Source organism: Dicentrarchus labrax, unplaced genomic scaffold (assembly GCF_905237075.1).
Source record: "Dicentrarchus labrax unplaced genomic scaffold, dlabrax2021, whole genome shotgun sequence".
Classification (NCBI taxonomy): domain Eukaryota; kingdom Metazoa; phylum Chordata; class Actinopteri; family Moronidae; genus Dicentrarchus; species Dicentrarchus labrax.
In genome coordinates, this window is record NW_026136714.1 from 10,230,721 (window position 1) to 10,245,028 (window position 14,308).

General features: G+C 37.5%; 1 protein-coding gene across 1 annotated transcript; it reads right to left on the reverse strand.

Moving 5' to 3' along the window:
- Positions 1-1,138: 1,138 nt before the first annotated feature.
- opn4xb (opsin 4xb) lies at positions 1,139-13,793 on the reverse strand. The gene is made up of 9 exons (XM_051421636.1): positions 12,799-13,793; positions 9,790-9,923; positions 9,442-9,645; positions 8,955-9,126; positions 7,365-7,526; positions 6,307-6,414; positions 6,041-6,206; positions 4,640-4,786; positions 1,139-4,470 (listed from the first exon to the last, which is right to left on the reverse strand). The coding sequence occupies exons 1-9, from the start codon at positions 12,963-12,965 to the stop codon at positions 4,063-4,065; spliced, it is 1,668 nt and encodes a 555-aa protein (XP_051277596.1). The 5' UTR covers positions 12,966-13,793; the 3' UTR covers positions 1,139-4,062.
- Between the last annotated feature and the right edge of the window lie 515 nt (positions 13,794-14,308).

Below are 14,308 nucleotides of genomic sequence, written 5' to 3' on the forward strand. Positions count from 1 at the left end.
AGGTATTACTGACATCAGGCGCCTGTTATGCCTGTTAACTGGTTATTATGTATCTCCAGTTTCAGCCTTGGTTTCCCTGCCTGCCTTATGCTTCCCTGCATGGTGATGTAATCTCTCTCTCTCTCTCTCTCTGACACACACACACACACAGTCACACACTCATGCACATCTGTCTGTCATGAAGCTGTTGGGGGCATGGACTGAAAATCATTGAGAGGATCTATTGTTTTATTGGAGTTTCTTGACAGTCTCTCAAACACCAGCTGCAATTTAGCATCAGCTGGATTTTTAATGAGACACACAGAAGGCCTGTATTAGAACAAACTCACATACAAATAAGAAGCTAATAAAAAAACAGTATCAGTATGATGACACTGTATACTAATATGATCATTATAGGCTATATGATATCTTCTAACATTTCTGAAATGTCAAAAGCAGTTGTCTGGATGTTTGGGGTGACAGGTGCATCTTAAATGACGAACAAACTGTATTTTCTTTCTGCATGAGCGTGAGTTATTGTGACATTTTGCTCTTTTCTTTCCATTCCAAAATTACTTCACTGTTGGGGTGGGGGAAAGTAGAAGAAAGAAAGAAAGAAAGAAAGAAAGAAAGAAAGAAAGAAAGAAAGAAGCTGCACCGTCTTTCACATTTGTACTTCCCAGCAGAGAAATATGATTCACTACAGCCCTCTAGTGGCTGTTGTCGTTGTATACTGAACATACTTCATAATGCATACTGCTCATTGATTTGAAATATTAAGTATTGTAACCCTTTTTCCTTCCTTGTTTGCATTCGTCCTTCTGGTCTGTGGGTAATAAGAAGGCTACAGTTTCTTTTTGAATAATCTTCTTTAATCAACACCAACAGCGAGACAGTGAGAACACCCATCTTCACTTTCTCTGGGTTCACAGAAGATCCCCCTCTCTACTGTTGCTACTGTTGCACGTTACCTTAAGTTTGTCACACTCACTGTCCATCATAAAACAAGGGCTTAGGACGGAACTTAAATTACTCTCAGACAAAGAGGACATTACACATTTAAGTGTAGCCATTTACAAGACCCATAGCAGATGTACTTTGTAGAATATTTTTTGTTGGTTTGTGTTTTGCTACATAGCAGTTATGCAGACTGAACTTTTGCATGTTGCAAGTTTATTCATGTTAAGTGCATGTAAAAACATTGTCAAAGTACCAAGAGTTCATACACAGTGGCTCTCTTCAGCTGGCCACAAATGACTAACGAAAATAATTTATAAACTGTCCCAGTAGCACAAAGGAAATAAAAGCAATACATGAAACAGCAGCAAACAGCATCTTGAGATAAAGAAGAAAACACTTTTGTTAGCTGTCACACTACTGTGAAAGAAAGTGAGAGAGGAACATGTGGCACCCTGGACATTTTATTGTTTATTATTATCCTTATAATCATTATTGTATTAGTCTGTGTAAATGCTTTTATTTAAAACGATTTGTGTCACTTGTGAAACACAGAACTGATCTGTTGCTCAGAAGTTGCTCTAGTGTGATGTCCATTTTAACCAGTAGATGGCAGTAGCGACTTTGTTATGGTGGCAGTGTAATTGCAGCCATCCAGCTTGTGTTCAAGCTAAGTGTTAAAGTGATTAATCATGTCAAAGGTCACACTGAAACCCATATAACAGTACTCCCCCATGTCGACTCTTATCTGTTTAATTTGACATAATTTGAAAATTATCATATTGATAAATAATAATATAAACAAAAATAACCCATAGCACTAAACATGGCTCATAAAATAATCAAACAGGTGACCTTCAGTGAACAATGTCATGTGCATTCAACTTCAGCCTCACAGTGTTCAAATATGCTTTCTTACTTTCGTACTCTCACTTATTTCCTCTAGCACTGAAATATTGGACAACAAATTGAAGATTCAAAGCAGAGTTACATCAAAATAAAACATTCTGTCCCATTAGTATGAATCATCTTGTGGTGTAGACCTAAAACTACTATATACTACTGCGTGTCAAAAACATTTCATGAAGGGAAACTAAAAGAATATATTTTTTTTAAAGAAAATAGTCAAGATATACTCTTGTACAATAATGTTTATTGTTAATCATGGGACTCTCAGACTGTCACTGAATTGTTTGATGTGGACTAGTCATACCTGACATTACACATAATTTATTTACCATTGCCTGAATTTATTTTTTAACCATACTGTAATTTTGATGCATGTGTGTGTATCGAAGAAATAAACAATTTGATAAATATTGGCATCGAATGTGCTGAAGTAATCCCTGAATGTAATCTGGGGTTTTGCAATCAGTAAAATATCAGTATAATCATTGAGTGCTCTTGTGCCAAACCATGGATTCAGAATATTTAATCAGCACACAAACTAACATGAGTGCTACTCCGACATTTCCTCACCATTGTTGCCCAATTATGTTTGTTTGTTGTATAAAACCAGCAGATGCATCAAATGTTAAAACACAACTGATACAGACATTACACCAGATAATGGATCACAAATTTGAATCAAGTCAGGATGCCACATTGGCCTTTTAGAGCTTCTTTTGTACTTACAGTGATTGCCGCTGTATAGTGCAAGTTGGTCTTACTTGAAGGATTACAATAATTAGGAATAATTAGTCTGTTACGATGAAGAGGAGTTTCCATTCACTGACTGGAGGGATTTGTTGTAGGTCTAAAAATAAGAATACAAAGTCTTCTGTAAACATCTTTGGTCACATGTGCATATAAATCTACTGTACTGCTTCCTTCCTTTATTGGGATTTTGAAGCATACACTCACTCATATCACTGGCAACAACACTGTAGTGTTCACGAGCAACATTAATAGTACAATTAAGTTTTTTTATATGAATAGGAATGGATCAAGGGAACATTTGTCACAAAGCAATATCAACATAATGAGCAAGACATATTAAAACGAACATTTAAAAAGTTTGTCGTTTTTTGACAGATTTGACCGTGCCTCACTTTTTCATTATACCACTGTCTCCCTGACAATGAAAAGATGGAGAGGTTCATACAGCTTAAGGAACAACTACCAAAAGATTAGAATTTAAATATATATATATATATATATATATATATATATATATAAATATATATATTTTTATGTTATTTTCCCCAGTAGCTAGTAGTGTAACTAAATACTAATACATTTCAGTTATAATATTACAGTTACAACATGCTACTTTTATTGGCACCCCATGGAGGAAACTAGATGGAAACATAATATATTCAGAGTCTGGAAATATTCCCATTACTTTGGTTTTAACAAAAAAAAATTAATTCTGGGGAGAAGGGCCACAATTATCAGTTTTGTAGGGAGTAGCAGAAAAATGATATAACTAGTAGTATAACTAATTACTGTTGGCAGGGAGCAATAAGTAAAGCAATAATATTACTTTTAAGAAGAGTAATGAGTAATAAATTACATTTTCTGATTATCTAGCCCAGCACTGCCCCTAACTAAACTGGTCTAATTCCAGATCTAAATGTCCTCTCTTCAGTCTCCAGCAGACAATCCATGAAGTCGACCTAAAATAACTCAGATATAAACATTTCAATTCAACACTTTATATCACAGTTTCATGGCCTTTAGCTTGAATTGCTAAACTAAGAATTCAGTCTGTCAAGCTTGGGCCTCAAGCTTCTGAAAATATGTTGTTACACTTGTCATTTTTGAGGGATCTAACAAAAATATGTGGCAACCCATGCTGCCCCTCAGGGCATCCCTGTCCCTGCCAAAGTCTGACAAACACACTGCACACTACATACCACAACCAGATCCTATTGTTTCATTTGCTACTAACTTTTCTTCTGCACTCCATTTATCTAAACAACAGAGTGGCTTAACTTTTTTTTTTTTTTTTGCTGTACAGGATGAGAAATAAGCACAGAAACAGATCATTTCAGTTGTCCAAATTCAAAACAAGTCTAGGCCTGTAGAGAAGAGCGTGGTGTTCTCTGAGGTCTGAAATTACAATAAATAACACACCTTCAGTGAAAAAGAGATAATTATTGTCCAGCAAAGTCCAGCTGGTCAAGAGAGTAGCTCCACTGCCTCAAAGACTTCTGTTGAGAAGTTTAGGCTGACAAAAACATTGTTCTCAATCGACTCAACGCTATCCTCTAAGCAGACACTGTCGTGGCTGATGAGGCTGCTTTCAGACGTGGGACTGATGACAATTATGCGTGGAACACCCTGAGGTGACCTGGGATCACTAGATGTGATTTTTCCGAAATTCAGTGAATCAAAAGAGTCGCTCCTGTGGCTGCCCAGCCTGTCACAGATGCTGCCTTTCTCCTCCCCTGCATCTGAACTCTCATTTGTCAGACTCTGGCTGCGTCTCCTGGTAAGAACTAGCAGGGGGAGAGTGGCGATGGTGAGAGAGCTGGAAACCAGTTCATGCTCACAGTTGCTCGATGATTCATTCATGGTAGATGAATGCTGGCAATTTAAATGAAACACAAATACACAAGAACAAAATGATATGCAAAACATGAAAACATTCAATCAAATAAAATTAGCATGAGCCAAACACCTCTAAGCACCCATGGAAAATAATATCAGTTTTATCAATAATGATTTCACACTTTTTTACGTTGTGTTTTCTCACCTTCTCTGCTGTGTAGGTCTTGGTGGTCTTCTGCACTAACTGTTTCTTGTAAGACTTACGTCTGCAAGACTGACTGTACAACGACATGCTTCTGAAGGAATCACCTGACTTCCTTCCCAAAGGCTCCATCTCTACATCCCTTAATACCTGCAGGACAGAACAGAACAAATGTGAGCTGAACTGAACCACACTAAAAGGAAATCATTCAAGGTTAACTTACCTCGGACCAGCATGTAATTTAACTTCCTTTGATTGATTCAACTAAAAAACTTGGAACAACTTTAATTTTCACAGATGCATAAGATGATGTTCACACACACATTATCTTACAAAGAAGAAAATATTAAAATAATTTGAGCATCAAGGTTTCAGTTGCAGCAGAAATAATCTCATGAATGCTAAGTAAGTGCAGTAAGAGAAGATTATGTGTTATATCTTGGATTGAATTTAGCTTTAAAGGACCAGTGTGTAGTGTGCAGGACTTGATCTGGAATTACCCAAAAGCATATTATCCACTTGCTGTACACTTCATGGTCTTAAAGGACCGGTGTTTAGGATTTAGTGCCATCTAGCGGTGAAGTTGCAGATTGCATGCAGACTAAGCAAAGGAGAAACTACAGTGGCGTGAAAAAGGCCCCATCTAGATCCAGTGTTTTGTTTGTCCATTCTGGGCTACAATAGAAAGATGGCGGTTCAATATGGCCAACTTTTTTCTTAAAAATCAATTTTTTATCACATATTATGTTAATGCATACAGCCTTTGCAATATCCTAGTCCTACCCCAAGCACATTTCTGGAGGAACAATGTGTAAGGTATGTGCATATTGATGGATTATTTCACTTTCAAGTCAACCATTTCAACTGAATGCAAAAGTTGAATAAAGAAAAACATAAAAAATGAATACATGGGAATAAATGTTACAAAATATTTAAATAAAGATCTAGTATATATTAATTTACACCAAGTAGTTAATTGATGAAGAGTTTAGATAACAAGTATGTACAGTAGGTTTCTTCACAAATTGTTAATAGAAGACTGTAATAAAGACTTAAAGGTCCAGTGTGTAGGATTTAGTGGCAATTAGCTATGGTGCATGCAAAATGCACAAAAGATGCAAACACCCCTATCTACAGCCATTGTTTGGTTTGTCCCTACTGGGCTACAGTAGAAACATGATGGTTCAACATAGTGGACTCTATGGAAGACACCCCGCAGCGTATGTAGATATATAAATGGCTTACTCAAGGTAACAAAAACATAACAATCCTATATTCAGGTGATTATACATTAATGAAAACAGAGCTGCATATTATGTTACATAATATAATTCTCATAGTTTCTTTGAATCAGCCAATACGAGTCAACTCATAGAGCAAAAAGAAAGAACAGCTAGAAATTACCATGTCAGTGGAAGTTGTAATAAAGTGAGTCCTTGATGCTGTGGACTGTCTGCTAATGATGGAGTCCCTGTAAGAGGACTCACTGATGGAGGAGGAGGAGATGCATTCTTTCCGAGGAGTGGGAGTCAGAAACCTCAGGCAGGGAACCTTCTCTGCCAGAGTCTTCCTAATGAAGTACACCACAAGTTGGATATGATGATATAATACAAGATGATAGACTGTAAAGGTAAAACAAAAAATTTTTTTCACTGATTTTAATCATTTACCTGTATTTGTTGTGTATAATAGCATAGATAAAAGGATTGTAAATGGCAGAGGCTTTTGCTATTACTGCGGGGACAGCCTTGGAGTATGGTGTCAGGATGTCGGCGTGCCTGAAAAAGACAGAACGACAGAATAGTATTTTTTAGTTTTAGTGTGACAACACATATCAAAGTAATCTTTTTTCTATATTTTGTAATAGAATGAAGGGGCGTATTGGGTCAGGGATTAGCCAAAATGTGCCAGCTGCCACAGATGGGTGATTAAGTCCATCTGATCGTGTGTGTGTGTGTGTGTGTGTGTGTGTGTGTGTGTGTGTGTGTGTGTGTGTGTGTGTGTGTGTGTGTGCAAGACTACCTTTCCCCTGTGAATGAGCAGGGAAAAAGATTTCAAAGTTACATAACAACATCCCCGTCCTACTGTATGTCCCAGTAGAGAAATGTGGTTTAGTTAATGTTGTGATACGTTGGATAAGCAAAGGGCAGATGAGCAACTTCACCATCTGTTCTATGTCACTCATCCAGGGTACTTGGCCTCTAGCTAAAACAAAATTATATAACACATTGAACACCATTTGGGGGAGATTTTGATCCAAATTGCCAGAACAACCACTCTAACAAGTGCCATGTTACTGTATACCTGCTGAATCTGGATTTCCTCAGTGAATTATTTGATGTATCTAGATACATTTTTATATATATAAATACATATTTTTAAAGAAGCAGGAAGATAGAAATATGATTAAATTTAGCCCTGAGGTATAGTACAATGTTGTGCAAGATGAGAAAGAATGTTAATATTATTTTTGGAATCTTATTTGTTTGTATTGAAAATAAATTTTCTCACTATGTGTCTTACAGTGTTTACTGTACATATACAGAGCATGCACTGGTTACATTGTCCTTAACTTTATTTTAACAATACAGGGTCACTATATGTATTCAAAAGTAGCTGGTTGAAATCTCGAGAGCACTGTTAACAGGGGTGCTACTGTAGACAGAACATGTATAAGATAAACTCATACTAAAAGCCTTAGAACATCTATCTATGAAATAAGTCTTACCCGGCCCAGGAAATCATTGTGACACAGGCATACGGTGACCAGGAGAGGACATAAACCACAATGACGACAAAGGCAATTTTAGCCAATTTCCACTCGCTCCTGATGGACTTCTGCTGGATCAGGGTGGATTTCCTCACCTGAGTCCCCAGACGTTCCACTTCCCTGCAAGTGGAGCAGTACAGAGGGAGCAGTTAAAGAGAAACCTAGTCCCTGAAACAAATTCAGGTTATTCATGTTATACTGGACAGTTAAAGTAATGTTTTGTTTTAATTAAACCAATATCTGCCCAATAAAAAATGATTTAAGGCTTTTTTTTTTATCTTAATATTCTATTTATATTCAATTTCTGCAATTTTCTGCCAATAGAGCCCCCTGAATCTTACAAACAACCTTTATTTCACTTCTTAGATATACCATTCTCACAGTGGGGACAGTAGTTGGGGGTTTGTATGGCTATAGGCGTGTGTGTGTGTGTGTGTGTGTGTGTGTGTGTGTGTGTGTACATGAACTGTACAGATGTATTTCTTCATCAGAACAATTGCTTTTGTCTGAAACAGTTCGTCCCTAGGCAGGCATGTAGGGATGTATTACTCAGTATTATTTCGACACAGTTTGTTCCAGCTACTTACAGTACATACCACGCATACTACATTTTTGGGGGTAAAAACAATAACAATAAATAGTAATGCTGCCCCCTAATGGTCGACTAAACAGTCTTAGTCTACACACTTTTCATTAGTTGGATTGTTACAGAAAAACAAAAACAACATGCTACATCACTGGGACGAGAGTATCAGGGAATTGTTGCAAAACAAACAGGGAGTCACTTAGATTGTGCATGTGTTAACTGTACTAACTGCCATTAGCTACTTAGCAGTCCTATTATCTCACTTTACCCATACTGGGAACTCGAAGGGAAAGGGGAGAGGTTTGTTTACACTACTAGCGTAGGAGCAGAGGGGACGCAGCAGGGAATACTATCAGGGACCAGGGCCAGAATAAGCAACAGAACTGGAGCCAGGCGAGCACACAACAGAGAACTAGGCTCACAGTCTGCAAGATTAACGAGCCAGCAGATTTACTGTGGCTCCGACCAGGACTCTGACTCCAGAAATTACAAAGACACGGTGGGTTCAGGCAGAAACTAGAGATGCATGAAATAAGAGAGCAGCAAGTTTGTAGCTAGTTAATTTGTAACTGTGGAAGTTAAATGCGAGTATTTGTTTTTATGAAGTTGGAAGTTATTTATTCTGTGTTTGAAACAACAAGACTTGTGTGTGTGTGTGTGTACTGTGTTCAAATAAATTAAGTAAATAGTCCATCCTTACTGGTTGTTCTTACGTATTCAGAATCATTACCACTTTCTCCATTAGCATTTATTAGGAGTTTAGGCATTTATTGGGGTCAGCCCTGCAACATAAGGAAAGTCTACTGCTGGGAGAACATACAGTAAGTAAAAAAACAAAAGTGGAGAAAGACAACAAAGAAGCAAATCATACAAAATACATTTCTGGTGCAGTGGTATTTTTAAATTCTTTGCATGTATCTCCGCCTACACAAGCACAAAAATAAAAACATAAAGTGCAGTACCTGCTTGTCTTCCGTATAGCCAGAAACATGAAGAGATAGCAGTAAAAGATGATTCCTAGTGGAATGAAGAAAACAAAACAGCATAGCATCATCGTGTAGCTCCTATTGGCCAGTGTGTATGTGACATAATCCCATGTACAAGATGTCATCAGGCCCTCCGGAATATAGGAGCCTAGAAGGAGAAAAGATCAAACATTAGATCATTTTTTAGATCACAGGAAGTAAGATATCATGTAAAACATCAATGGTTCTGCATGCTGTTTTACATTAAACTGTACTTGTTTTGATGTAAAGTCTGTGGAGCAGTAGATTAAGGTCACAGATCAACAGCACAACAGCAGGTGGATAACTATCTACAGCCGGTAAACAAAAACAGATCATTTCTGCTCTACTCTAGATGGCATGTACAGTAGGCTAGAAATCATCAAGAGTTCTGCGGCAAGTGAAGGAGGTGATAGAAAAAGACGTCCAGGTAGAGGAAACTCACTCCAGCCAACTAGTGGAGCCAGACTCCAAGCCAAAGAGTAAAGCCAGACTATGAGGATGGCCAGAGTGGTCCTACGTTTGGAGCTCCAGTGTATGGCCTGCAGAGGCTTGGTGATAACCAGGTAGCGGTCGATAGAGATAGCCAGGAGGTTTATCATGGAGGTGATGCCAAACAGGGCGCCGCAGAACGCGTACATCTTACAGCCTACAGCGAAGGAGCACATACAGACATATAAATGACTCAACAGCAGCAGGTAAAACAACAGAATTGTATCTAATTTGTTTTTTATTCTAATATATAGGATCTGTCTTTGAGTGTATTGTATTAAAAAACAAAGAGGAGAATTACCCATCTCTCCAAACACCCATTCTTTGTATAGACAGTTGATGAAGAAGATGGGGGACTGTGTGAAGGCCATGAGGAAATCACTGACCGCCAGGTTCATAATGAAGTAGTTTGGCAGGTTACGAAGCTTCTTGTTACTACACACACACACACACACACACACGCACACACACACACACAGACAAAGAAGGGCATGACAGCAGATATAGCATCCTCAATTCTTCTTCAATAATAGCAGCAAGAAAAAACCAGCTGAGACACAGGACCGTGACAGACAGGGTGAGATGGAAAAAGAACAGACAGACTCAGAGATTGAGAAAGAGGAGCCCCCCCGATCCCTGGCCCGAGTGGACCATCAGGAACACCAACTCTTTCACACACATGGCTACTCCAGTGTTGTTACCTTCTCTGATATTTTCCATTAGTTTCTTCTGTCTATGTTAGGGTTAGCTTGGGACATTTCTACTTCTTTGTACTGTGTTTATTTTACCTGCAGGAACAAGACAAAACATTTCTGGATACACTGAATTCCAAAGAATATGAAGTTATGTGTTTTGTGTGCCTAAAATAACACTTAATTAGACACTCTTTTATGTTCATATAATAATGATTTCTGAGCCACCCCAAAATGACCACTGGTCCCGGCCTGGCTCCACTTCTGACTAGAAGGAATGTTGCATCTGTTGTTTAATACGTTTTATAATTCAAGAAATACCTAATATGATAGTGATCTTACTTAGGGGAAGAGATAGTTTACTTGTATGTCTCAGTTCATTGCATCTTGTTTTAATGCATAACTCAATATACAATATCGTTAAATTGTCAGCATTAATCACATATGAGGTCTTTCCTGAACTGGTCAACTCAGTACGAACCTGCATATTCATACCAGCTTGGTTAAGCAGGGTACTGACCTGCAGTCTGCCTCCAGAGCTCTTTATTGATTAAACTCTGTTCTATATCTCCTGAATTCAAAGTAGCTGCGACCTGATTTAACACAAACTATTTCTTATGCCTAATACGTTACACTTATACATTCGTATCTGCTTCTGAACGTCTATCTATGTGTGCATGTGTGCATATTACAACAGCATTTACTGTCAATTTCTAGATAATCATCATATCAGCTGACATCTCACTTAAAACAGAATCAATCCTCTCTCTCTCTCTCTCTCTCTCTCTCTCTCTCTCTCTCTCTCTCTCTGTGTGTGTGTGTGTGTGTGTGTGTGTGTGTGTGTGTGTGTGTGTGTGTGTGTGTGTGTGTGCGTGTGTGTGTGTTTGTTTGTTTGAGTGTGAATAACTTTTCTTGGAACCGATAACATCATGTGCATTTCTGAATCAGTAAACACAAATTATCAACAAAACACAATGGAGAACCCATCTAATCTATTTACAATGATGGACAGATGGACTATAAAAGCTCCTGACAATCCCCAGAACAAATATACACACACTACCACACACACACTTTCTGTCACTGACCCAGTTTCTGTGTAACAGTTAACACCAATAGCACAATAAGAGGTCAGTTTCACAATGCATAACACATATACTCCTTCCTTGACTTAAGAAAGGAAGTTTACAATTTAAGAGTCACTCATATCATGGTACTTTTTACAATAGTAAAAAAGATTGTCCTTTATTTTTGACATTACTTGTTGCTTGTGATGCTAAATAGACGGTACTTTTGATTATAGTGAAATGCACAATACCTTTATGCAGCTATCAGTCACAACTGTTTGTTTCAGTTGTTTATACATAAATAATATATGTTTAGCATATAAATAGTAGCTGTTTTAGCAGTTTGTCCTGAAAAACCCAAACTACAGAGTACTTGAATGGACACATTTGACCAAATCTAAAAATAAACCAGGTAAACCAATATAAAGGCAAAAAAAAAAAGAAAGATAAAAAAAACATAGTCATATCTTTTAATTACTCTGTTGCAATTGAAATCCTGCAATTTTTACTAAAGTAAAAAAGTATTAACATCAAAATGTATTTAAAGTACTAAATTATTTTGCACTATGATCCATTTCAGAATAACATATATCATATTATTGAATCATAATTATTGATGCTTTAATATGTTAATCATATTAATGCTGCAGTTTCCTCTTATTTTCTGTATTCTGCTGGATAGGGATCAATCAAGTCTGACATTAGCCGATATTAATACATCATATTTATATAAATATTATATTTTCAATGATTAATTAATTATTATCAATTATTATTATTAATTATTATGAATCTGCAGTGGAGTAAAAAATACAATATTTGCATCTGAAATGTGGTGGAGTAGAAATATAGAGTAGCATAAAATGGTTATACTCACAAAACCTAAAGTACCTAGTCACAAGTAAATAAAAATGATACTTAAATACAGTACTTGAGTAAATGTACTTTCCACCACTGCTATTGCACCTGCTATACATTAGTATATTTGCACCAAAAAAGCTGGGGAAGTTTACATAATGTTCAAAATGGAACCTTTTCAATACTTCACACTATTTCTCCACAATACTGGAAAGAGTTGCTCCTGGGATTCTACTTTATTTCCATGCATCTAAGAAGATCTTTTTGGTTACTAAGAGGCGAAGATTATTTTATCCATAATCGCCAGCTTTTTGGAATCCCCCACTGATCCTCTAGACAGTAAAGAACATCACAAATACTGACCCTCATTCTACAGTAAATTTAAGACAGCAAAGACCTCTCAACTTTAACTGAGAGACTTCCTAGCTCCTGAATTAGAAATATACATTTATTTCTAACAACAAAAGCCAGGAAAAAGAACACATATTTGCACACATATAGCATTTTGGTATATATCATGTGTTATGACTCAGTCTTTTTGTCTGTCTCTCTCTAAGATCATATAATCTCTGAGTGATTATAACATCTTCTTAGGTTTCTGATTAAAAATGGAAATGGCTAATGCAGTAATAAGAAACTAAAGAACCGACACAAACAAAGACTTAAAGTACAAATCTGAAAACAAAAACCTACCTATAGATGGCAAACAAAACCAGTGCATTGCCAGTGATGCCCAGTGCCCCGATGATAAAGACGAATAAGGCGATAATGTAGTGAGCATGGTCAGGCACATCCACCTTGCTGAAGAAGCTGCCCTGGGTGTGTGCTTTCTCTGGCTCCATGCTCTCAGTGGACCACATGGTTCAAACACCTCATCAGGACTGCCAACCTTGCAGGATGCAGTAGGTTTACCAATTTGTAATCCACTTTGTTTTGATGGTGTCGGGCATTCATTGTAGTATCATTTATACATAGGATGCCAGGGAGATTATGCAGTATCTTCTTTAGATTGCACTACATTAAAGTCTAAATTGAAAGATCCACTTTACTTCTCAAGAGAAGTCCTTCCCACCATAAACCATCCATTCAGTTCTAAGTAATAAATATGAAGGACTAGGTGATCTCCACTTTGTGAAGATGTTAAAATGTCAAATCCAATTAAGTCCATTTACTATTTACTTCTGAAGAAAAAGCTGGAAAAATTAAACGGGTATAAAATGGCAAATGTTACAAGTTGTTAATGTTACATTATTCAGATAATATCTGCAATACAATGTAGTACATGAAAAAACAGTTCCTCTTTACTTCTTAGTCCAGTAGTGTTAGATGCTAAATGACGTCCACAGCCGTTCACACGTTGGTTATCTCCAGATGTACTTCAGAAGCATCCATTCTGCTATTCCCCTCAGTTCTGCAGTTAAAACACTTCAGTCTTCCACCTGTGGTCCCCACATGTTTCCAGTTTGCTACATGGGTTATAGAGTTTATAACATTCTCCAGTATATTAAATCCCACACTCGTTGCACATTGTCACTGTCCGTCCACTCAGTGTTCGCCTGCAGCTTCTTCACCCGTCACACCAGCTGTGCACCAAGCTCTGAATCAGTGGCCTGTCTCTGATTATATTTCCAACTAGCGACTCCTAACCTCTCATCTCTCTCTCCATGTGTCTCTCTCTCACTACCCCTTGTTGCTCTGTGTTGCTCTCTCAACCCTGCCCCCCTTGTCATTCTCTCTCTCTCTCTCTCTCTCTCTCTCTCTCTCTCTCTCTCTCTCTCTCTCTCTCTCCTCAAACACACTGCCTTCCTCGCCTCTCCCTCTCTCCCACCCCTACTCTTCATGTAATATGGCCCTGAGCTCTACTACCAGATTCTTACATAACAGACATGTTCACTAACACTACCAGTATTAACAGCAATTTTAAATCAAACATTCATTCATCTTTTATGTCAATTGATTGCAACTCATTACAGCAGTCATTGTGTGTTAAATGTCTTGTATGCACAAGCATTCATGCATGTTGCACAAGGACGCAAGACTATTTAAGATCACTCATGGAGCCAGGAAACTAATTGGTGTTCCCATTCACAACTTATATGGCTGCAGAAGGGCCAGCTTAAGGAAATCCTTGTTCTCTAAGGTACAGAAGCACTAAAAAAGTTAACTCAAATCATGACAATCTGGTTTGTTCTCTCCATGTGTA